The 26,018-nt window shown below is 49.3% G+C and overlaps 1 protein-coding gene across 2 annotated transcripts in view; it reads left to right on the plus strand.

Annotated features, from left to right (window-relative positions):
• CPVL (carboxypeptidase vitellogenic like) overlaps window positions 1-26,018 on the plus strand; it is a 105,972-nt gene that overhangs the window by 24,715 nt on the left and 55,239 nt on the right. For both annotated transcript variants that reach the window (XM_028155087.2, XM_054726508.1), the window contains exons 4-6: window positions 19,626-19,740; window positions 20,931-20,989; window positions 22,798-22,877. In XM_028155087.2, the coding sequence (XP_028010888.2) occupies window positions 19,626-19,740; window positions 20,931-20,989; window positions 22,798-22,877 (254 nt within the window). The remainder of the gene's footprint in view (window positions 1-19,625; window positions 19,741-20,930; window positions 20,990-22,797; window positions 22,878-26,018) is intronic.

Here is a 26,018-nt window from a genome sequence, read left to right on the forward strand (position 1 = left end):
CCTTTGGGGGAGGGGTGGAGGATCGTGGTGACCTAGGTTGGCTTCCTGGACAAGGGGCCACTCACCCTCTCAAGTCCATAATAGACACAGGTAGGTATATCCTTGTACTTTACCAATTCTAATAAGCTTACTCCAAGGTCACACAGTTCTTCAGCATAAACAAATCAGGTTAGGCTTCTGGGCACTGTTGGGGGTATTAGTAGAGGTGCTGAGATGCATAAACGAATGCTATCCCACCACAGGGTAACTTTCCATTTTTATTTTCCAAATTGGATTTGCTTTAGAAGCCAGAGAAAACAATGAAAAAGCTGTCCCTATGGAGGATTGTATTTATATTTGCATGTGATTTGCATATAGCAGTGCTGCATATATAATTACTGGGTAAATTGCTTAATCCAGGGTGGTTTTCAAATTAAATTGCTTCTGTTGGTACTGATGGGTTGTATTTTTAAAATATGTTTTATTGATTTTTTTTTTTTAATTTCTTTATTGATTAAGGTGTCACATATTTGTCCTCATCCCCCCATTCCCATCCCACCCCTCTCCCCACGCATGCCCCAATCCCCTGTTGAACTTAACCGTTGGATAGGCTTATATGCATGCATACAGGTCCTTTGGTTGAACTCTCCCCCTCCCCCCACCCTCCCCCTACCCTCCCCTATCCTCCCTCTGAGGCCCGATAGTCCGATCGATGCCTCCTTGCTTCTGGTTCTGTTCTTGTTCCTCAGTCTATGTTGTTCATCATTTCCTCTAGATGAACGAGATCATATGTCACTAGATATATACTAATAAGAACTGAATGTGAGACGAGCAATAATATTTATGCTGACAGGCAAATGAATCAATCTGTAGCGAGCTTCCCCCTGGACCAACAGTTCTTTTGAGACCCAATTTCAATGTCCAGTAGTTCCTTATGTGTACATGTCAGCACTGACCCCTCAGCTCTGGATGGTGGACAAATGGTGGTAACGGAGGTCCGACTCCCTCTGGTTTGGTCTCGGCCGAACCCAGGGGCACGGCGTCACCTGGACTAAGGGGCACGTGGCCTCACCCATACCCAAGGGGCTCGTGGTCTCACCCGGGCCTGGGACCCAGCCTCACCCGGATGGATCCAGGGGCGCACGGCCTCACCTGGACCCAGGATCTGGCTTCACCCGTACCCAGGGATGCTTGGCCTCTCCCAGACCCAGGGGCACGTGGCCTCACCCGGGCTTAGTTGCACAAGGCCTCACCTGGATCCAGGGACACATGGTCTCACCCGGACCCAGGGACGCTTGGCCTCTCCCAGACCCAGGGCCACTTGGGCTCACCCGGGCCTAGGTGCACGAGGCCTCATCCGGATCCAGGGACGCATGGTCTCACCCGGACCCAGGGACGTTTGGCCACTCCCAGACCCAGGGCCACTTGGGCTCACCCGGGCCTAGGTGCACGAGGCCTCACCCGGATCCTGGGACACATGGTCTCACCCGGACCCAGGGATGCTTGGCCTCTCCCAGACCCAGGGCCACTTGGGCTCACCCGGGCCTAGGTGCACGAGGCCTCACCCAGATCCAGGGACACATGGTCTCACCCGGACCCAGGGACGCTTAGCCTCTCCCAGACCCAGGGGCACGTGGCCTCACCCGGGCCTAGGTGCACGAGGCCTCACCCGGATCCAGGGACACATGGTCTCACCCGGACCCAGGGACGCTTAGCCTCTCCCAGACCCAGGGGCACGTGGCCTCACCCGGGCCTAGGTGCACGAGGCCTCATCCGGATCCAGGGACACATGGTCTCACCCGGACCCAGGGACGCTTGGCCTCTCCCAGACCCAGGGCCACTTGGGCTCACCCGGGCCTAGGTGCACGAGGCCTCATCCGGATCCAGGGACGCATGGTCTCACCCGGACCCAGGGACGTTTGGCCTCTCCCAGACCCAGGGCCACTTGGGCTCACCCGGGCCTAGGTGCACGAGGCCTCACCCGGATCCTGGGACACATGGTCTCACCCGGACCCAGGGATGCTTGGCCTCTCCCAGACCCAGGGCCACTTGGGCTCACCCGGGCCTAGGTGCACGAGGCCTCACCCAGATCCAGGGACACATGGTCTCACCCGGACCCAGGGACGCTTAGCCTCTCCCAGACCCAGGGGCACGTGGCCTCACCCGGGCCTAGGTGCACGAGGCCTCACCCGGATCCAGGGACATATGGTCTCACCCGGACCCAGGGACGCTTGGCCTCTCCCAGACCCAGGGCCACTTGGGCTCACCCGGGCCTAGGTGCACGAGGCCTCACCCGGATCCTGGGACACATGGTCTCACCCGGACCCAGGGATGCTTGGCCTCTCCCAGACCCAGGGCCACTTGGGCTCACCTGGGCCTAGGTGCACGAGGCCTCACCCAGATCCTGGGACACATGGTCTCACCCGGACCCAGGGATGCTTGGCCTCTCCCAGACCCAGGGGCACGTGGCCTCACCCGGGCCTAGGTGCACGAGGCCTCACCCGGATCCAGGGACACATGGTCTCACCCGGACCCAGGGACGCTTGGCCTCTCCCAGACCCAGGGCCACTTGGGCTCACCCGGGCCTAGGTGCACGAGGCCTCACCCGGATCCTGGGACACATGGTCTCACCCGGACCCAGGGATGCTTGGCCTCTCCCAGACCCAGGGCCACTTGGGCTCACATGGGCCTAGGTGCACGAGGCCTCACCCAGATCCTGGGACACATGGTCTCACCCGGACCCAGGGACGCTTGGCCTCTCCCAGACCCAGGGCCACTTGGGCTCACCCGGGCCTAGGTGCACGAGGCCTCATCCGGATCCAGGGACGCATGGTCTCACCCGGACCCAGGGACACTTGGCCTCTCCCAGACCCAGGGGCACGTGGCCTCACCCGGGCCTAGGTGCATGAGGCCTCATCCGGATCCAGGGACACATGGTCTCACCCGGACCCAGGGACGCTTGGCCTCTCCCAGACCCAGGGCCACTTGGGCTCACCCGGGCCTAGGTGCACAAGGCCTCACCCGGATCCAGGGACACATGGTCTCACCTGGACCCAGGGACGCTTGGCCTCTCCCAGACCCAGGGCCACTTGGGCTCACCCGGGCCTAGGTGCACGAGGCCTCATCCGGATCCAGTGACGCATGGTCTCGCCCGGACCCAGGGACGCTTGGCCTCTCCCAGACCCAGGGGTACGTGGCCTCACCCGGGCCTAGGTGCACGAGGCCTCACCCGGATCCAGGGATACATGGTCTCACCCAGACCCAGGGACGCTTGGCCTCTCCCAGACCCAGGGCCACTTGGGCTCACCCGGGCCTAGGTGCACGCGGCCTCACCCGGATCCAGGGACACATGGTTTCGCCTGGACCCAGGGGTGTGTGGGCTCTCCCAGACCCAGGGGCGCTTGGCCTCGCCCGGGCACGGGATCCAGCGTCATCCGGGTCCAGGGGCACTTGGCCTCACCTGGACCCGGAGTCCGGCCTCACCTGGACCCAGGGGCATGTGGCCTCACCTAGACCCAGGGACTTGAGGCCTCACTTATACCCAGAGGCGTGTGACCACACCCGAGCCCAGAGGCGCGCAACCCCGCCCGCACCCGGGTCTCAGCGGGGCCCCGTCTTCCCGATCCCAATTCCTGCCGGTCAATCCCCCCTCAGCAATTCCCCTGGCCATCCTTCCAGAGCTCCAGTATGGCTGCTGCAGAACTCGTCGGGCGGCGGCTCGGCGAAGCTCCGGTGCACCCGGTGCATGGCGGTGGGCCAGTCTGGCATCGCTGCGTCGGCCCTTGGGTCTGCATCGGTGGCCGGTCGCCGAGCATGCGCACCTGGCCGCTTCCGGGGCGTTGAGATTCTTGACGGACTCAGAGGTCAGCAAGCGCAGAGTCTTCCACCCCATGTCTCATAGGGGCTCGTCTGTCCGTGCTTGGCTGCCAGTGGAGCCGTCCCCTCAGCCGGAGACCGCCGGGGGAACTGCGCCGAGCACGTTCCAGGCCGCTGTTGTATCGCCTGAGCCATAGGTCTTTTGTGTCGCCTGAGCCGTAGTTCTTAAAGTGTGGTCTTTGGGTCACCGGCATCAGCATCATCCCACATACCCCTCTTTTATTCTAGTTGTAGAGCATCTACTCAGCCAGCCCTATGGTGGTCTTGGATGGTGTCTGCTCTGCTCTCTTGTCGTAGTCTCAAAGTTGTTGTGGTAGGCAACAATCAGGCTTCCGCCCTATGCCTCCATCTTGGTCCTCCTTTGTATAGTTAAGTTTTGATTGTTGTTGGTGTCACTGGGGGGGCTCTCTTTGTCTATAAAGGAAGAGTTGCTGTGCAGGAGACACGTTTATGGGCCGGGTCTTGGTGCAGCAAAGTTTTGGCGCTCACTGAATATTCCCGTTGAATGTGTCCCTTATGCACGTGGTTGAAATCTGGTGTCATCTCCCACAGACCACTAGATGCGCTCGTTTCTGGGTCTCCAATGGGGTGTAGATCAGCTACTGCCTTAGGCACTCAGCAAGGATTACAGCAAAAACTGTAGTTTCTTCCTCCTGTCTGAGTGGCCCTGGAGCAGTCTGACTAGAACAGCAGATCATCTGGTCCGCTGCCAGAGGGCAGGCCACCCACATGCATAAGCCGTTGCTTGGGGCGCAGGTGTGCCTGCAAGACTTGCGGGGCAGGTCTTCAAAACGTGCGGGGCGGGTCCCAGGGCGGGGCGGGGTCTCAGGGCGCCAACAGGCCATGGTGCGGCGAGCCGCGATGGCTGTGAGTCTGGTCCTTTTGCCTTCCACGTATCTAAGTCCCCTCGTTCCGCACTCCAGCGCAGCAAACACTGATTGCTGGGCGCACCTCCGCAAGAGTCCCGCCTCTCCCCACAGGCATCTGGGTCTCCCGGGGTTCGCCAGAAGATGGGTTTCAGGGTGATGGAGAGCTAATCTCCCTTAGGTTTGGAACAAAAGCCCCTTTCCCCCGCCACCAGCCAGACCCACGCACCTCCACACCTCATCCCCTCCGATTTCGCTGGGTGCGAGGCAACAGAACAGCCTTTAACCTCCGCCGCCATCTTTTTCAAACTTCTCAATTTATACTTCTTAATCCCTTCATTTCAGTCAACTCTACTGAAGTCTAGCGCCGCCAGGAGGTGCACAGAAAGGGCGCCCGGGCCTCCGTCAGGTGCGCGGTGCGCGCGTCCTGCGGAACCAGGCGCGCGAGGGCCACGCGGCTGGGACGGGCGCTGGGCGGCCGCCGAGCTCCAGGCACCGCCATCGCCGCGTTCCGGACGTCGCCGCCGCGGCATCCCCCCAATTTATACTTCTTAATCCCTTGAATTCAGTCAACTCTACTGAAGTCTAGCGCCGCCGGGAGGTGCACGGAGAGGGCGCCCGGGCCTCTGTCCGGTGTGCGGGGCGCGCGGCCCGCGGCACCAGGCGCGCGGGGGCTGCGCGGCGGGGACGGCTGCTGGGAGGCCGCCGGGCTCCGGGCGCCGCCGCTGCGGCGGCGTCCCCAGCGTCCCGGGCGGGCTGCGGGGGCGGCGGAGTTGCGAAAGTGAGTGAGTTTCCCAGGGTTTCGCCCGGAACGGGGTTCAGTGCAATCGGAGCCGGTGCTCAGCGCACTCCGGAGCCTTTATCTCCTTCCTGCCAGTGAACTCCGGCCAGGTCATCAGCCGCCCCCTCCTCTCCGGTTCCATCCTCCCTGCAGGCGCGTGTGCTCGTGTCTCCGCCCGTTTCTCCATACCTCAGGCTTTTACGGCTTCCCCGACTGTCCCCGTGGCCTTCTCCTTCCCCCCAGCTGTGGGCATTTCAGTCCACCAACTTTCCTGTGGTTCTGGACGATGTCCGTTCTGACCTCTAGTTGTATTTTTGAAATTGTTGTGCCCAGCTGCAGGTTAGGTGTTTAACCTATGCCGCCATCTTGGTTTCTCCTGTTTTATTGATTTTTAGAGAGAGAGGAAGGGGGAGACATAGAGAGATAGAAACATCAATGAGAGAGAAACATCATCCATCAGCTGCCTCTGGCATGCCCCCTTCTGTGTATTGAGCCCAGAACCCAGGCATGTGCCCTGACCAGGAGTCGAACCAAAATCTCTTGGTTCCTGGGTCAATGCTCAACCACTGAGGCACACCGGCATTTTCTAGACTTCTCATTTCTGCTTTCCCAATCATGGCCTCTGACGGAATTCACCACATAGAGGTGGGTCGGGGAAGGCATGTAAGAAATGGTGAAGAATTCTAGACACTTTTTGGTAGTCCTTAGGCTGTCATCTACTCTGGAAAGTCTTTCCTGGACCCTAGAGAGTTCTTTATCTCTTCCTTGGTGTTACTGTAGAGTGAGGCAGGTGAGGAACCTAGAGCACAAGATTTAAGGAGGGATTCACTCACAGGGTTGTACAGGTACAAACTGGTTTCCTCCAGATTCCTGCTGGTCCATCCCATTGGTGGAACCAAACTGGAACCCAGAGGGCGAGGAAGTCTCGTTCATAGAGGTCTGCCTTCCAGGCCACAGAGCAGAGAATAGATCTTCAAAGTAAATCAGGAAAACATGCAAATATCCAGCACATCTGTCTTAGGGAGAATTGATAGAAATTAAGCCTAGAAATATGATCTAATCCTAATAGGTGGAAATTATCCGTGTGTTCTTGGAAGTCTCTTAAACTTTACACCTTTTGGAAGCCACAATGTACAATTGTGTTTTAATATCACATTTATTAATATAATTAAGCACAGACATTTATCATGTCTTCTATTTGTCTTCTGTTGTTGCTGTACAAATGATCACAAACGTAGTGGCTTACACAGCACACATGCATTGTTTCACAGTTCGGGAGGCCAGCAGTCTGACAGGTCTCACTGGGCTAAAATCAAGGTGTTGGCAGGGCTGCCGTGCTTCTGGAGGCTCCAGGGGAGAGTCTGTTTTCTTGCCTTTTGCAGTTTCTGGAAGCTGCCTGCATTCCTTGGCTAGCAGCCCCCTTCTCGGTTTTCAAATCCTGCTTTGGTAGGTTGAGTCCTCACATGCATTGCTCTTGCTGACTCCATAGTCACTTTGCCTTCTCCGACTCTTGTCTTTTGCCTCCTTCTTCTACACTGAAGGACCCTTGTGATTACACTGTGCCCACCTGGATAATCCCAGGAACTCTCCCTATTTGCAGGTCATTTGACTAACAACCTTGATTCCATCTGCAACGGTAATTCCCCTTTGCCATGGGGTGAGCCCAGTCACAGGTTTGGGGGATTAGGATGTGGGTATCTTTGGTGGCCAGTCTTCTTTGTAAAATGAATGCTTGAAAATTTGCCTAGATTAGTGGCTCTCAATGTGTTCTCAGTGATTCTCACATTTTCTTGTATTTGAGAATTACCTCCAAATCCCCCCAGAGACTGTGACCTGAAATTGGGAGAATTAACAGGCAGGACATGCTTGAGAAATCATCACTCCAGCCTATGGGCCACCGCCCTTTGTTCAGTGATCCTGACCCCAAAGTGGTTCATACTTCCTTTCTCCAGAAACTTCTAGAGCAGGCAAACCCAGATGGAGGTGGCACTGTCCCCTGAATGCCGCCGGGATGAGGGCTAGAATGGGAGACTGAGGAGGCGAGTGCAGCCTGTGGGGATCAGCTTCCCTAATCCTGCTTGGTTTTCCTCTGAGGCATTCTGGGCCTCAGCCTCCACTGCACTCCCTGTCCCCCACCCCCACCCTCACCCCCACCACCACCCAGCCCTGGCCCCAGAAACCTGATTCCTTACTTTCTCTTCTGCTTTGTGGCTGCTTTTGATACCAGTAAGTTCCTCAATGACTTCTGCATAGTGAGTCTTCTCTAATAATGATCCTGATTTGTGAAAACGGGAATTAATGGTGAGGGAAGTGATCTTTTGTTTTGAAAACAAAACAAAGGCCCAATCTTCTCTTTCTTAGGTTGCCTCTGAGGGCGACCGGCTTTGTCTACAGTTGCAGGTGCCGCAGGGGCCGGGAAAGCTGGTTAGGAACACGGGCTTAGGTCCTGCACCCTCTTCTGGTTGCGAGACTAAGCTCTGAAACCCCCACCCCCTGCATGACACAATGGCTGAGCTGTTGGGGTCCCCCCCTTAATTAAATGAAGACCTAGCTGTGCATCTCCTGACCAGATTCTGTTTTGGGGGACCAGTCATGTAGCCCTAAACACATTCAAGATGATCCCAGAAGACAAAGAGCACAAGGCTGCCATGCCGGGAAGGAAGACACGGAAGCATAGCGTCCTATTGGACACGATACACCAAGCTTCAGGGGGGAGAGGCAGAGATGAAAAGACAGTGCCGCTGACAGCTGTCACCTCAAGGCATCCAGGATAGATTGTTCCAAGACCTCCTGAGGGCAGAGGGGGAGGAGGGGCCCACCTGCAGAGCCCCGTCTCTGAGGTCCCAGAGCAACCATTCCTGCCCAGTCAGTTGGGTTATAAATTATGGAACCGGCCAGTTTGGGTGAAGGAGATAAAGCATATGAGAAGGAAAAACAGCGGTCACCCAGATGGGGGAAGAGTTCCTTTTATTTGGCAGAAATATTAATTTGTTGCCTGTCTCGGGGAAGCAGCTGATATTGTCATCAAGAGAGAAATGACCCCTTAGAAAAACTGGAGGTAGAGAAAATAAGAGATCCAGGAAGGATGCCACATTTGTAATATCCTCTGAGTAATTTTTTGGGCTGCTGTTTCTCAAATTAGTTTTGTTTTCCTGTTATTTCTGCGAGACTCCCCTGTTATTGTATACAAATCAGGGCATAATGGATTCTAGGACTTGAAATTGGTGTGCAGTGGGGATACACTCTGCAAGCGAAATGAATAGGCATTTTGCATGGGATAAAAAGTATAATGAAGCCAATAAAAATGTAACAATTATGATGGCTGTTGTTAATTGAACATTGACTCTGTGCTGAACACTGTGCATTTTTTTTAAATTTAATCCTTTCAAGAACCACACGAGGAAGGAATTATTATCCTCATTTTGTAGATGAAGAGGTTACAGAGATTAAATAATTAGCCTCCAGTTGCCCAACAAGAAGTTGGCAGGACTGGAATTTAAAACTAGCTCTGGGACAGAGGGATCTTTGCTCTTGGTGGCCACGCGGTGATCCTGAGAAAACTAGACCAGAAGACTCTTGAGTTAGTCAAGCAGGCATGAAATCTTGACTCTGCTCCTTGGGCCAAATATGACCTTGGGCACATTTTTTTAACTTCTTTGAGCATTGGTTGTTTGTTTGTTTGTTTGTTTTGTTTTAAAATGAAGACCAAAATACCTTGTTGACAATGGTTTTGAGACCAGTGAGATAATGTTGGAAAGCCCTTACATTGGTGCCTGATACAGAGTAAGTAAAGTTGCTGTTGTTACTATTTTATTATTATCATCATTATCTTTATTCGTTTTCTCTTTATTAGCACAATTTGGGAGGTTAAAGGAGATAGGAAGTTGGGGGAGATTCCAAAATGGAAGTAGCTGAATGCCAGGCAAGACTGTGGATTAATTGCTACTGGGTAAGGAAATTACAAAGTGGAATTGGGGCTTTTCCACTGATAAGAAGATAAAGAAGCATGTTGATTTTTTTAAAAAAATTAATATCCTTCACATTGGGAAAATTATCTAATGTTTGACCTTCTTGTAGGAACATAGGTAATTTGTTGGAAGCATTTAGCCTAGACTTGCAGATTATTTACCTCAAATGTCATGGAGCCGAAACCTGAGATGTTTAGAGTTGGGCCTGGGCCCCTCCACTAAGGGCCCCTGCACTAAGGGCCCCATCTTGCTCCTCTAGCCAAAGGGAATGGCTGGGATTCCTGGAGTCCGAGGATCTGGTGACTGAGAAAGGTCTGTTTCATATCAAGGAGTCAGAAAGGCTGGGATAAGTGAGGCACGGGGCACCTGGAGGCAACATCTGAGGTGCTCCCTCCCTTTCAGGATCATGCAGGAGCCCATCTTACTTCATTAGATGCCAGGAAAATCAAGTGCACGGGACCAGGTTAGCACAGGCCACAATCCAGTGCAAGCCAAAGCACAAAGCATTCTCTCTGCAGGTGGGAGAGCGTGTCCCCAGGAGTACCCAGGGGCCAGCAGGACAGCCCCCTGGCGTGAAGACATGGAATCAGGCTCCGCTGGGCCGCAGCCTGTGCTGGGTTCACTCCCTCCTCTGGGTGGCAGAAGCAGTCAAGGTGGTGGAGCACGGTGGCTCCCAGACTGGCTGCTGCTGCTCAGAAATACCTGGGGAGCTTCACAAACAGGACAGACTCCCCTGCTCCGTGTCCAGCCCCTCCCAGCAGATTCCGATCCAGTAGGTCAGGAGAGGGCCCAGGGATCAACATTTCTGAGAGCACCACAGTGATTCCAATGCAGTGGGCTTGAATTTGGGGAGAAAGAACTAGAGTCAGGACCCCGGAATTCTAGTTCTAGGACTGCAGTTACTGGCTGTACCACTTAGGACAGGGCATCATGCTCTCTGGGCCTCAGTGTTCTCATATAGAAATAAACATGTTAAACCTGGTTGAATTCTAAGGACCCTTTCCGGTCTTACCTTCTGTGGTTGACAGTGTTAGTTGGCTTGCCTATAAAACATGCCTAAATGTGCAGCCTAAGGTATAGAAACATCCAAGAAGTCCACGTCATGGTCCAGGTTGAGTGAATGAGCCCTTGAATTTGTGGCCTCTGTGCTAACTAGCCTCCAAGAGAGTCACCAGTGATCTTCCTCTCTGGGTCTGCATGTTCCTCTCTCATCCCCTTCCATATTGAACCCGGGCCAGCCTTTGTGACCAATACGTTATAGCAGAAATGATGGTGTGTGACCTCCAAGGCTTCTAAGGACAAAGCTGCTTTGCCTTGGTCTCTTGGATCGCTCACGTTGAGGGAAGCCAGGTGCTAAAGCAGCCATATGGACAAACCCGTATGGGAGGACGTGGGGCCTCCACCAACCTGGGATGAAGTTCTTGTAGCCCAATTCGAGCCTTCAGGCGACTGCAGCCCTGGCTGGTAACTTGATTGCAACCTCATGAGAGACCCTGAGCTAGAGCTGTCAGGCCAGATACCCCCGAATTCCTGACCCACAGAAAACAGGAGAGATAATAAGTGATTATCGTCTCAAGCCGCTAAGTTCTGAGACATGTTATAGAGCATTAGATACTAATACGGCCTCTTGTCTTTTGGGCTGTGACTGTGACATCTTGGAACAACTAGAACTTCCAGAGTGGTGACGGCCAGTATTTTGTTACTGGTTTTTTGTTTTGTTTTGTATTTTGCTTCTCAGATTCAATTCTCCTCTCTTACCTGCTCTTGTGATAATAGAACTTGAAACACTTTCTTATGCAGTGAACATGACATGAAGCTTCGTCAGTAGAGGGTGCTGGAGGGACATTGCAGGAGGAAGTTGGCGTCTCTTCCTGTTCCCTTGTCCATTGTTTTGCTTTCCCTGCACCCTGCTGCCTAGTTTGTCAGCAGTACGTGTGTGGGGACGTTCTGTGGCACTCTGCCTGAGCTGGGGACCCAGACCATGAAGACCTTCAGTAGGCACACAGTCCGGGCTCCGTCCCAGGGATGACCACCTGGCTATGGCTCCCTCAACATGGACACCATTCATCCCAGGCCTTGCCAGTGAGCAGGCTTCCCACAGCCCAGCTCTTTCTGCAGCCCTCTCACCAGCCTTGACCACCTGCACCCCAAGGGTGGCTTCCCACAGCCCTCCCATCATGGATACCATGCACTCCTAGTGGTGTGTCACCCTTCAAGCAACTGGGCTCCCAATATTCTGACTTTCTTTGCGCCCCCAACCCCACCAGCCACAGCCCACTGCCTCTGGAGGCTTTTCCTACTTGTCCAGGATTGTTGGCAGCTTTGAGCCAGGCCCCCTAGTGAACTTCTCAGCCACCCAGTGGACTGTAGCCACCCCTTCTCCAATGAGGTCCAGACTGTAGCCTTGGGAAGGGCCCCTTTCACACTTTATGCATTTGTCCATCCAAATACTCTTGGGTACTCTTCCTGAACCCAGGGTGTTCTTTAGAATTCACTTTACATGGTTATGGTTATTCTCCCATTATAATGAATACGTTTTATATTAAATATTTCCTATTCCCCTGTATTTGCCCAACACTGAGGATGTAGCTCCTCATGCTTGCTCAGGGCTGATGCAGGCCAGAGCAAACACTGGAAATTGTAACAGAATTGTAACATTGAAGGTCAACGTTTCCAGGTAAAATAAATAATAATAATTTTAAAAGGAAAATATTTTAAGTATATATATTTTTATTTATTTCAGAGAGAAAGGGAGAGGGAGAATGAGATAGAAACATCAATGATGAGAGAGGATCATTGATTGGCTGCCGCCTGCACACCCACACTGGGGATTGAGCCCGCAACGTAGGCATGTGCCTTGACAGGGAACTGAACCATGACCTCCTGGTTCATAGGTCAATGCTCAACCACTGAGCCACCCCGGCCAGGCCCAAAAAAGGAAAAATTTTAAATTAAAGTTACTGTGGTTTCTATCATTTGGTTGAATCCTAAATCAGATAGCCACCTGATTCTAAATCCTTCTTTCCTGCCTGGAGACACCAAGGGCAAAAAGTGTTGTCTGGCCTAAGGAACCAGGACCTGAAATCAGGAGCCAGGGCAGCCAGTCTTTCTGTCTCCGCCTTATTCTGTCCAAGATCACAGGGTCACCTGTCTGTGCTTCATTCTTCTCTCTTGGCAGATCAACATGCGTTGCTTTTCCAGGTATTTGGCAGAAAATGGCTACTCTACAGTTTCTAAGTTTACCTGCCTCAATCAACAGAAATTAATTAGCACTTCTCCTAGGGACAGAATGTGATTGGTCCAGTTTGGATCAGGTATTCTTTCTTGGCCCAGTCAGCTAAGGCTGAGGGAGCTGGGTCATGTGACATAACATGGGATGTTTACCAGTTTCTACTGGAAAACACAGAGTCACTTTTTAGAGAAGGGGGTGTGGGCTGAACAGATCTCTCAAAATATGTCTTAACCATAGATGGCTGTGAATCCAGTAGCCACACAGCAAAGATTTGGAAGTCACTGACATTAGTTTTCTCTGAACTTTAACTATCTTCTCTTTGCTGTGTGTGTAGGGCATCAGGGATCTGGAAGAATAGAAAGCAGGTGAGACAAAACAAGGAAGAAAGTAGCTAAAATGATGTTACAGCTCATTCCATTCATAGATATATTTGAGCTGTGCAGAAACCTTTGTGTGCGTGATTCCCTTGGAGAAATGAAAACTTAACATAGAGGAAAAGAGCAACTAACTCTTTCAGCCATTTCTTTCTTTGCATCTTTGCATCAAGTAGGGAAAGTCAGCGCCAACCCCACCCCCTACCCCCACCCCCGTTCCTTCTAAAGTCCAACTTTCTGGCAAGAAGCACAAACAGAAGACCTGACTACCTCACAAAGGAATGAGAGGTGAGTAGAAAGGTTAGGAAGGAGAAAGATGGGAAGGGTTCTAGTGTGGTGTGAGCTGGCTCAGATAAATGAGACTATTCAAAACTTGACAAGAGCCAGTGGGCGCTTGAATGATGTAAGGAGGCTCAAAACAGAAAAAAACTGAAAAAGTTAATTTTCCATCTAATGGTACAGTGGCAACAATCATAAGAAAGGAAGATTTCGTGAGTGATTAACACCAACCACGATAAGTAAAATTCCTCTGAAAAGCACAGAATATCTTAAGCAAGTGGTTAGTATATGCTGGCAGTGTGTGTGTGTGTAGAATTAAAATGCTATTAAGGTACCTAGTTAATGAACCAATAGCTTTAAATAAAAAGCTCTGCCCTGATAAACACCATTAGTGTAGCAGCTAAAGTATCATCTGAACTGTAATCTCTGTGGCAAAATGGGAGTCCATTCAAACACACTTGGGGGGATTTCAAGACATTTCCTAGGGGTACTAATGACTTCAATTAAGACAGAGCACGTTACTTAAACCAAACAGATGATCCGCCTCTGCATATAGAAGTGTGAAGAGAGCCTTAATTAATTTACTAATTGTACTTCTCATCTTAAGCGGTACCATTGATCTTGGTCTGTTGGTGGTTTAGTTGCTATTTTCTCTTATAAAGTGTGGTGATCCTTGTTGGGGGTGGGAAGTAGGGGTTGGCTGGAGTATGTACCCAGCCCTGGGCATTGGCAGAAAATGTTGCCCTAATATTTGCCGAGATACCTACGATTGCCTAGAGTCACTCCAATGAGTCCTCTGTGTAAAATACAGTCATGGTACCTGAGAGTGCTGAAATTGACAGGTCTTTAGTCGACACCCTCCCCCACCCAGGTGTATGAACGTACTGCCTCAGTGATATGTGTAGGGCCTGAATAGAAGGTTATCTCTGCCATGTTACATAGAAGAGGGCTTGGGAGGATGGATCAGGAGATGGGTATGGCTTGATGGGGAGCGGGGTGAAAAGGAAGACTCAGAGTATCAGGGGATGCTATCCATAGGGAGCAAGTCCAATGGGGCAGGAGGATTAGTACTAGTTTAGCTCCACTATGCTCGCTTAGAGGCCAGGAGAAAGGGAAAAAAATCTCCTGGTTTCTAAGAATCTCTTTGTACACAGAATGTTCAACCAAATAAATGAGTTTTACTTTCTTCAAATGGCAACCTATAAAGACATAGGGACAATGGAATGCGCTGATGTGAGAAATTGTGAAATTTCCTCCTTTGGGGATTTTAAAAACAAAGGAAAACACACAAAACAAACAAACAAAAAACCGGAATAGATAACCTGCCTCCTGGGTTGTTCATTCTGGAGCCAACTCAGAGGAAGGAGTGTACAAGTTCCAGTTGGCCACCAGGGGTCACTAGAGAATTGAAAAGGGCTTCTGAGGCAAAGCCATAGTTTATTGTTCATCAACAAAAAATCCTGGTTTGTGGGATTTGCAGGCCCATACTCTTCAGTTGCAAGAGAGACTTCTCACTTAACTATTTAGAATTCTTTTTATATTTGGAATTTATTTCTCCCTTCTTTTAATCATCAGCACTTGCTACACTACTCTAATCTATATGTCCTTAAGAGAGATTTGATTTGATTTTTAATTAAATATATAAATGCTTATAAATAGGGGATTACTCATCTTTCAGCCCAAGTGTTAAGCTATCACCAGAGGCATTCTTTAAGTATTCACTATCCTGTCCCTCCATTGCTCTCTAGTAGCACCCATTTATTTACTTCTTTACATCCCACCTCACCAGAAAAATTAGTCAGATCTAATATTTAGATAAGTATGCCAGGCACTGCTGTGAGTGCTGTGCATATGTTCACTATTTGAATCTGCACCACAACCATATAAGATAGACAGTCTTTATCTTCTTATTTTTAAGCAGAGGACACTGAGAAACAGAGAAGTTAAGTAACTTGCCCAAGGACACACAGCTGTAAAATAGTGTATTTGGAATTCAAACCTTGGCAGTCTGGTGCCAAAATCCATGCTCTTAATCATACAGTATCTGACCTGTCCATGAATGGGAACGGGTCTCCATCCCCAGCTCTAGAGTAATGCCTATGGGTAGTCTGTGTTATAGGATTAATAAATTAATATATTGTCATAAGTTCAATGTCATACTCCTCAGCCAAATGACGATATGCACTGACATGAAGAAATTTTCACAGCAGGTTGATAAATGAATACAGCAAACACAGAGTAGTATTTATAGCCTGACCCTATTTTTGAATAAAATATTATATAGCATACATAATTATCTACAAGATATGTATATATTTATGTGTGGGGGTGCATAGAGAAAAATCTGGAAGACTAAACATCTGATGATCATCTGTAGGGAACTTTTGTATACCCTATTTGAATAAAAATTATTATGAATAAGTCCTTTCTTTGTAATATAAAATGTTTTAAGTGAAAGTTTTAAAACTTTTGGCAAAAATCAATGCCCTATTTATCTTGCTTCACACACTCTTGAATTATGGCTTCAAACAATAAATACTTTTAGTCTTCAATTTTGTAAAAAACTAAATGAATTAAAGCAGTTTTTTACTTCATTTGATCCCAAGCTCTGCAATGTACTTTTGTTCGGTATGTTTTCATTCACTTTTATTCTTGCCTAATTGCTGGGTGGAGAGTGGGAGAAGGGCTGCATTCTCCCCATTGAGTGCTAAGTATATCCCCTTAGAATTGTCACCTAATAACTCTATGCCATTCTTATGGAATAATTATTTTATATGTTATTATATTACAATGTCGCATTAAAAAAGTCTGCATACTGTGATAACCCTAACTCGGGTTTTTAGCATTGACCTTGTAAATCTTTATCTTCCAGCATCTGACTTTTGCATGTCATTCCAGATAAGGGCAGTATTAGTTCACAGGTTGGTTGGCCTGTCAGGGAAGAAAGATGTATGCATGGAGTTTCCTTTAAAAATGGGCTTGTTCAAGGGTGGTTGAGCTCCTGCACCTCCTTCAGGAAAGTAAATTTGAGGAGCAAGGGTGGCTGAGGTGAGAGGTGTGCATGCAGGTCTCTTAGTGTGTAAGCATCCCAAGAATGCAGTGTCCTGGCCTTCAAAGTTGCATAATAAAGATGTTTGGCACCAAGGTGCTCGGCTTGACTTTGTAGTGTGGCCTCTCAGGATCAGGCTATTTTTCTGAGAGCTGGGAGCTCCCTCATTGTGCCAGGTCACAGGAAGGGACATGAAAAGCCAGGGAGGATAGGGTGGAGACCAGATGGCCCGGGGCATCCAAGAGGGCAACCCCCCCATGGTCCCGCCAGATTCTCAGCCCTGCCTGCTCACTGAACCACGTGGGAACTTTAAAAAGACCGATGTCTGCTCACCCCATACCAATTGATTTGGAAGCTCTGGGATTTGGGCCTAGGCCGTAGTTTTTGTTTGTTTGTTTGTTTGTTTGTTTGGGTGTGTGTGTTTTAAAGCTCTCTAGGGTATTTTAATGGGAGGCCAAGGTTGAGAACTAGGGGCTCACATGTAGCACACCGAGGCTTCTAGAAGCTCAGGTGCCCGTTAGGGAGGAAGGAAGGAAGAGCGTGAGCTGGATGTCCACTAGATGGGTGGACTCACTGTATTTCACCTCCTGGAGGCTAGAACTAATTCCACTCAGATCCCATTGTTTCTCCCCACTAGTATCTTCTACTGCATGAATACAAGTGGAAGGTGGTCCTGGTGAGTGGTATTGAATAGCAACTTTGAGGATCTGAGCAGAGATAAAAATCACTTCTTCAAACAAAACACACACAGTTGGAGCTGGTTGTATTTATTCAGCACTGGAGAGTTTAGAGTATTGTGCCAATATGTATTTTTTCATCAGGGCCTCAGGCAAGCCTGTGAGGTGGGCTTTATCGCCATTTGATGGATGGGAAACTGAGGGCCAGGACCCTCCCCCCCCAAAAAAAAAAACACCCACAGCTATTATGTGGTCAAGGTGACCAGAACCTGTCTGGCTCTCAGTTCCAGGGCTCACTCTGCTTCCCTGCAGCAGCTTTGAAAGGCTGTCTTTGATTTTAATTTTTCTTACTTCAACGTATATACGGTAAGTCTCTCATTCTCTTGAATTTTTTATGCACTTTCACAACACTTGAGGCAAGAGGACTAAGTAGTAAAAAATTGATTAGAGAAGATGTTGGCCAAAGGAGCAAGGAGGATGTCGGCCAAATCACCCCCTTCTACTCTCTCCTGTAGAGATGGTTTACCTTAAAAGCATCTATAACTTCCTCGTATTTATCTATTATAACAATAGCTAACATTTGCAGAACCCGTGCTATATGCCCCCCACTGGGTTTCCTGAAAATAAATGTATTTAGTCCTCCCAATAACTAAATGGCATAGGTACTATGATTGATCCCCATTTTACAGGTGGGGAAACTGAGGTCCAGAGAGCTTAGGTAACCTGCCTGAAGTCACGCAGCTTGTGGATAGCAAAGTCCAGATTTGAATCCAGTTTAGGGCAAGAGCTCACAGACTTATCCATTATACTGTGCTGACTCTTGGAACTAGAGCCTGCCCATCGGACTCTGGGCTCCTACCATTTTTACCTATTTCCTTAATGATAACCATTGTTTATACTGATTGTGCTTTTATCACGCGTTAGGTGTGGTTCCAAGGGCTTTATAAATAGTATCCATTTAATTCCTTGGTGCTAGAGAGGAGACCCCAGAGGGAAGCCCTGATAGGGAGGCTGTTCTTCCTATCTCCTCTCTTTCAGCAAGGCGTCCTTAGTCCCTCTCCAAAGCTCTGTGCCCAACTTCTCATGACTGAAGAAGAGCAATCCCTCTAGCCCCTCTGTCCGCAAGGCTAGAACCCTGTGTGGTCAGTTCTTCCGTCAGGTTCTCGGCCAGGCATCCCAGAGCACCTCCTCTTGAGTTAGTCTTGCCTTCTGCCCACAGCCTTCTCACATCACCCATGTTTGGAGCCAATCCTCTCAGACCTTATCGTCAAGTGCCGATTTGTCTCTCGGGCTGGGCTAAGTAAGAGGAGGCAGCATTTCATTCTGGGCGGAAGCAACAGGATCTTTGTTTGCCCAGCCTGGCTGACCGGACATCAAATGAGCCATGTCGTCACAGAGGGGCTCACTGTCACCTCCCAATCTGAGTCTGCTGGAGGCCCCGGGAGCTTCTTCTAGATTGCTCTGGAGGAGTCACTGACGCAGGCAGCCTCTGGACCCACTGCTCCTACACCCAGTCCTTTTTTCTTGAGCATTTCCCTGGCGTTTCCTTTTGTCTTCAGCATTGTGCCCAGGCTCTTGGGTGGCTGGACCCTCCTGTGCCTTCAGGTCTTACTTAGCTCAACATTCAGGTTCTCATTGAGTCCTTCCCTGATCACCGTGGCTAAAGGCAGCCCCTCTTTCTCAGCCATCACTCTCTTAACATCACCCTTACTTCCGTTTCATTCTCCTTAATCACCACATTTCTGTATTGACTTACACGTTGTCTATATTCCCTCGAAGAGGACAAGGAGTTTTCTTCTTTGCTCACCCTCTGCTGTGTACCTTCTTGCATGCTGCCCGACCCACAGGAGGGGCTCCGGAGCGCAGGTGTGGGCTGAATGAAAGAACTAACGACTCCTCTGTCATTGAGAGTGATGACATTGACACTACTGCAGCATCCCAACCCCGCCAGGGCCCTTTTCTTATTTCCGTCTCCAGCATCTCCTACATAAACCCGTCTGATGTTCAGGGTTTTGTTACTGTTTGCATGCGCTGAATGCTTCTCAGTTTCCTTGTGTTGAATGAAGTTGCTGTTGTCCCTGGGGACACCTCCTGAATGAATAAAATCAGAAAGGCCAGTTAAGGGGGCAAACTGCCACTGAGAACGATGGATTCTTTGTGCCTCTTTGGGAATATGTTGGTCAAATGGGAGAGTCTCTGGAAAGTTTAAACAGCTGAAAAGCTGTAACCATGTCCCAGGCAGTGTGCTGGGTACCTAGGGACATACAAAGGCACAGCTTCTGCATTCCGCGGGTTTTCTGACTATGACTATTGGTGAGAATTCAGACAATGGCATAAGATAGACCCCAGGATATGAGGCAAATACTAGTTCAAAACTACAAAGGAGGGGGAGTACTTTGCTTGTGGTGGAGAGGGTCACTGGGGTCTGAGGGGTCTTCACGAGGTGTAATCCAGGCTGGGAAGACAGAAGATTTGCCTGAATTCGCTTGTGCGTATTGCACCCCTCAGCGCTCTGTGTGGTCACTGGCCTCTCTGTCCCTCCAGGTAGATTCAGAGACCGCTCCAGTGGTTCTCTGGCTGCAGGGCGGGCCGGGAGGCTCATCCATGTTTGGACTCTTTGTGGAACATGGACCTTATGTTGTCACAAAAAACCTGACCCGTAAGTATTGCTTGGACCCTATTTTCCTATGGAGAATTCTTCATCTGAACCTTATATCTGCTCCAGAAGTTATTGAGAGTGTTCACTGAACCCCTAGGAAGAGCTTAACAGTTCCAGGTTATAAAAACAGTGTCTGCCCAAGAAGGAGGGGCCAGCGGGGTGAGCCTCCCGGCTGGGCTTCTTTCTCCCTTGAAATTTGGGTGAAAGGCTCTAAGCTATTTTCTTGCAGTCTGCTGCTAACTCAAGCAATCTGGGCCTATGCAAACAGGTGGTGTTTATTACCACTGGGGCAAGCTCTTCTGCATGGTCCTAATGGGCGGAATTATATCCCTAATTATTCATAGGAACTGAACACTGTCCCCTTCAGTCACATAAGTGATGGGATATCTTGGAAGCAGGATACTGTGGGTGGGGACTGGAATGAAGGAAGGAGTGGAGGAGGAGCCACTTTGGCTGTAACCCAGGTTAGCCTCCATCTATTTTGGGGGCTGGGGGTGTGGGAGGGGGGTATTTGCTTTCCCTGGGTTAGAATCTGGAGGGTGACCCAGCTTGTGACTCAGCAGAAAAGTGTGTGCCAACTCTGTTGAGGTTGCTCTCTTAGGCGTTAGGTGGGAGGAAGAGGATTGGGAGGACGGAACATGAGGACGATCCCTTGGATTGGAGAGACGGGTGGTACCGCATAGTTGGTTGATGGGAGTTCTACATGAACCAAGTAGCACAGGGGTTTGTTTTATTTAAAAATATATATATGTTTCAGAGAGAAAGGGAGAGAGAGAGAGAGAGAAACATCAATGATGAGAGAGAATCATTGATCAGCTGCCTCCCCCATATCCCCTATTGGGGATTGAGCCCACAACCCAATCATGTGCCCTGACTGGGAATCGAACTGTGACCTCCTGGTTCATAGGTTGATGCTCAACTCCTGAGTCACACCAGCTGGGCAGTTGCACAGAGTTTTGTTCCCAAATTGCATCTTAGATGTAGAGACCCTCTGGGTCGGGGGAAAGTAAGGGAGAAGAGAGAAGAAGGGGTTGGTGTCCGTTCCCACTGTGAGAAGACAAAGCAGTTGGAGGGACACCATGTTGACATGGTGGGGACAGGTAGGCATGCTGGACTCTGGACCAGATCTGGGCCTTTGGTAGGATGTTCGGTTGATGACCCATTCGCTAACCTCTTCTCTGTTTCCCCAGTGCGCGCCCGAGACTTTCCTTGGACCAACACCCTGTCCATGCTGTACATCGATAATCCAGTGAGTACAGGCGGCCCAGTTACAGGGCGATGTGGGCCTCTCGTCTTTCTCCTTTTGATTCAGTACATTTAAGAAATAGGGGGAAAGGGAAGTAGAGATTTAGTTTTGTTCTTTTTAAAGTAAAATTTAATCTATTAAAACTTCTTTTTTAGATGTAGTTTTTCTCATGGATTATTACATCCAAGTTTGGGGATTTTGCTTGGTGCTTTCTCTCCATCCCTCGTTTTCAGTCTTATGAAATGCCCTGTTCATTGAATGACATCATCCAGGATGAGGGCTTTGTTTCTTTCCACTGATGACGTGACTTCCCGATGTCATGGTTATTATATGGTGGCAGGACTCCTAACCTTTCCAATAGAATTCTAGATATAAAAAGTCAAAACTGGTCTCCTTCACTGTCACAGCGGGCAGAATGCCTCTTCTCGGCACAGAAAGCACACTTCTCCTTGAGAAGTTCTTCTGAAACCGAGTCCAATAAGCTGCAGAGTAGGAGCGTGAATGTAGGACCAGCTTCTGCAGATGTGTGCCCCCTCATTTCTCTAACCCCTCTCACTTCCCAGATGGTTCAAAAAGAAAACAAGTAAATAGGGAGGGAAAAAAGTCCCAGGATTCTTTTCCCAGCTCTTCCCCATCAACCATTCTCTTTCCTGGTCAGTAATTGCATCCTAGATAATAAAGAAATATGCAAATGGTCATCATGCCCTCGCACCTTTGCTCCCTTGCACTGGGGCCAGGGGACCTGAAGCCAGGCCGGGGGACCTGAGGCCACACCCCTCACTGTGCAGGACTTGACGGGGGACCTGAGCCTGCGCCCCTCCCCCTGCGGGGCTTGACAGGGGACCTGAGGCTGCACCCCCCACCTGGCACCAGGCTGGGGGACCTGAGGCTGTGCCCCCCGCCCTGTGGGGCTTGATGGGGGTGGGGCCGGCTGGGTCTGGGTCTCCTGCAATTTCAAGGTGCATGCGGGTGGGTGGGGTATGCCCCAGACTCTGACAGGAGGGAGATTTTCATATACATTTTACTAATTTTTTTTTCATCTCTGACACTCTATTATAAAGGGCAAATAACAATATTAAAATATTTCCTCTAATTAATTCCCTTTTAATGTGCATGAATTTTGTGCACTGGGCCACTAATATTTAAATAAACATTGAATTAAATGTCCCGTTCCCTTGGGTGTTTCGGGGTGAAAATATTTATATCCTGTGGGTGGTGTCTTCCTTGGACAAATTATTTATGCAGAATAAGTAGTAGCTTCTTTTAGTTACAACTCAGTTATCTATGAACTTCTAGGTAGAAGGAAACATGAATTTAAAACTAAATGTTAATTGTTTTAAAACCTCTTGTCTACTGAAGGTGAAAGGGATTAGTGGCCATATTTTTCACACGATCTGGTACCTCCAGCCTAGAGAGTTCCTTCTTGGCAGGACAGCAATGCACCCTCCAGGTTTCAGAGAGGAGACAGCTTTGGGTCTTTGATGCTGTAGCAGGGGCCAAGAAAAGGTGAATTCCTCGTCCTTAAATCAACATCTGGCAGGGTCCCCACTGCGAATCAGGACAGCTCGGCCACTGACCTAGGGCAGAGTTTTGTGCTGATGCTTTGTATTCGGCTTGGAGGGGGGGAAGGGAAGTAGGTGGAATGTCGCATCCTCCTGTGAGGATGACTAAGTGCACATGGCCGATGTCACAAAGCCGAGGTCAGAGGCTTGGCTCTTGGTACAGGTCTGTTTCCTTCCAGTGTGCTGACTCTCTGCAGGGCTCCAAAGGACATGTTTCTCTGAGGTTATACCTCATTATTTCCCCTTCAGGTGGGCACAGGTTTCAGCTTTACTGATGACTCCCAGGGATATGCAGTCAACGAGGATGACGTGGCTCGAGACTTATTCAGGTAAGAGGCCCTGGCTGTCTCTTCAGACTCAACACTTTTCTCTTTCAGTAGGAAAGTGCTTGTGGTCGTAGAAATATTGGCCCTCCTAGTACTAGTATAATTCCCAAGGACATTTTTTAAGACACACACGGTCTACTTTCCACTTTGTTACGTTATCACTGATAATTGTAAAAGTGGCCAGCAGAGAAAGCAACAAGGAGGGGGGAAAGCTTAAGACATAATTATGATTTGGTAGAATATATCCTTTAAGAAACAATGGAAGCAGAGCAGATTATTCACCCAAACGTGATCTTCAGACCTTTTGACCAGGTGCCTGAGAGGTTTCTGTTGGCTGTGCAACATGAACTTGGCATTTCCAGGAAGCAGCATCTCAGATGTCTGTTTTTCTCCCAGGGTTCCCCCTTGTGTGGCCTTCAGGGCAGTTTTTCATTCTCTTGCATCTTCTCATGACTCTTCAGGCTAACAGCTCAGCTCCTTAGCTAGTCTCTTCCCTTCCCCTTCATCTTACAAAATTACTACTTTACTAAAAAAAAATGGAAGGAAAATGGAAAGTTGCAAGCTTGATCAAACAGTATACATATCATTTCTCCCATTCTTTTCTCTACATGACCATAGCTATTTTTAGTATATATATATTTTAAAAGTAAGTGACCTTTCACATTTGTGCACATTTTTCCAGCCTGTAACTTATTACTAGAGACCAAGTCTTGAGTTCTTTCCAATCACTAGGCCACCACTCTTTGTAATAATTCACTCCAAGAACCCCAGTGGCCAGAAAGAGTTAACCAACTCCTCTATCCCCAATCTCCCCCAAACACTCACTCTGCTAATTACTTGGTGAGGGAACCGCAGCCAGGTCCAAAAGCGAAAGTGAATCCAATAGAGTCAGAGGTTTTTCATCTCTGACAAAAGCTTTCCGTTCTATTCTTTGTCCCCAGGCAGGTGGTAGGGTGGGGGTAGGGGTGAGGGGACAGGAACTCCCTGCCTTTCTTCCGGAGACATCACTCTCTCCTCTGCTGTCTGACCCAGAAAAGAATATGGCTGTTGTCTCCTACACTTCATTTGCCACATGTCCCATTATTTGAACACTTCCATCCAGTTTCCAGGGGGAATGCATAGGACCCCACCCTTATGTTTCCAGGTACAGTGGATCCTGGGAGCAGGTGGGGCAGATCCTGGCAGAGGTCCCTGCCCCCGCCCCTTGGTCTGGTTCATTCCCCCACCCCCCTGCACAGACATAATCTCGATGGCTGTCCTTCCAAGTGTGCTCAGGCTCCATGTCGTTCTCATTTAGTACTGACTGTGGGCTCTCTTTTGGTTTAAATCCAAACCAGCTTAGTTGTTTAACTAGCAAACACCCCGAGGGCGGAGGTTCTGTATTAAAGAAACACATCAATCCCCTCTAAGCCAGGGGGTTGCAACCCTGCCATTCCTTTTTGGTCTCTCCTTCCCCCTCCCCCCGGGGTGGTCCCAGCTTCCAGCTGACCCTCCTTGTGGATATTTACTGCGGACATGTGGTACATCTCCTCTTGCATGACATGTAAAGGGAACCTATTTCAAAGCCTGCATTGTTTATAGCTGTTTGAGTTCTTTCGCTTTAGGCTCTTAGAACTGGAAAATAGCTAATCAAGGGTCGTGCAGAAAACTGACTTCAGCTGTTCCCTTCCTAGTTTACACTATTTGTTTCTTCTCTTCTGCTCCCCAGATGGGCGGTCGGAATAAAAAGGTCGCTTTGAAACCTGTAAGTGGGCTACTGCAGGTTTAAAAATTAAACCTTTCTCCTTCTCCCTTTGAAAACCACGTTTCTTCTGAAAATCCCATTTCTTTGGACTATTACTAGTGCCTGGCTGTAAGGAGAAGACTCCTCAAGGGGCAGCTGACATTCACATTCAGGCTGCTTTTCTGTGTGTTTGGAAATGAAACGTTTTTATGACCAGATGTTTAAATATTCGTCTCCTTTGTTTCTGTTCTTCCAGCTTGAATTGTACTATTGAGCCACAGTGCCTCTCTGGTTTAGAAAATAAAATAAATGTGCCAAAGAATCAAAACTTTACTACCTTTGTCTTGGAGGATACCCACTGGTGCCCGTTCCTTCCACCACTATTGATCGATTGCCTGCTCTGTGCTAGACCCCGTTCCTGGTGCTGGGCCCGCAGAGTCAGCAAGCCCACAGCCCCTGCTCTCGAGATCCCCCATGCTACTTTCTCACAGCCAAATGGAAATGGCAGCACCATTCTATTCCACAGGCATGGGAAATGACGTTTATTGCTGCACAAAGTCTCACAGCCACGTGACTATGAGATAGTCATGTGTTCAGTGAGAACGTGGCCCGATCCTCACAGGCTGGAGGGGATCATGGCCCAGCCACTCCAGAGATGGAATGAATGAACGCAGAGGGTGGACCCCATCTGTGGCAACAGCACAAAACCACTAAGGTTCCTCTTGCTCAGCTTGTTTTGTGCAAGCATCGGTGACTAAAGATGCTCCTTGCTTGGCTTGTGTTATGATGGAGCCTTTACTTAGATTATTTTAACCTCAATGCTCCCGAACGTCTTGTGTTTATTGTGCCTCTGCCACTGTCAGACCTGACCAATCCCAGTGCTGTCTTCGGTCTCCCGAGCATTGTCATTTTCACACACCTTCTCGGACCCGAACTCGTCTTCCCTTTTTGGGTCTGAGGAGTACTTTCTGCTGGTCATTCTCTCTTACAAGCTCTGTGTCTTCCTTTTGTCTTTCAATGCACCTTCCAGCCACCAAGTAGCTTTTGAATTAAATTCTAATTATTCGAGAAGGTCTTGGCTCAAAGCCAGCAAGGTTGCCAAATAGAATTGCCCGGAAGCAGCATGCTTCCTGGAGCCTAAACACATGCATGGAGTTAGTGCATGCGTGCACACACACACACAAACACACACACACATACATTATGTATTATATATTCTAGCAATTCTGCTTCTAAAATTTGAATTTTTCTGTGGCCATAATTCTACATTATATTTTAAGGCAAACCTAGCATGTAACAAGAAGAATCCTTGAGTAAAACACAGTTAAATGAGCAAGTGCCATATGTACTAGTAAATCTAACTCATTAAATTTACCTTTTTTTTATTTGTCATTCCCATTTAAGAAAGACCTACCAAGGGC

The sequence above is a fragment of the Eptesicus fuscus genome, chromosome 14, assembly GCF_027574615.1.
Source record: "Eptesicus fuscus isolate TK198812 chromosome 14, DD_ASM_mEF_20220401, whole genome shotgun sequence".
Lineage (NCBI taxonomy): Eukaryota > Metazoa > Chordata > Mammalia > Chiroptera > Vespertilionidae > Eptesicus > Eptesicus fuscus.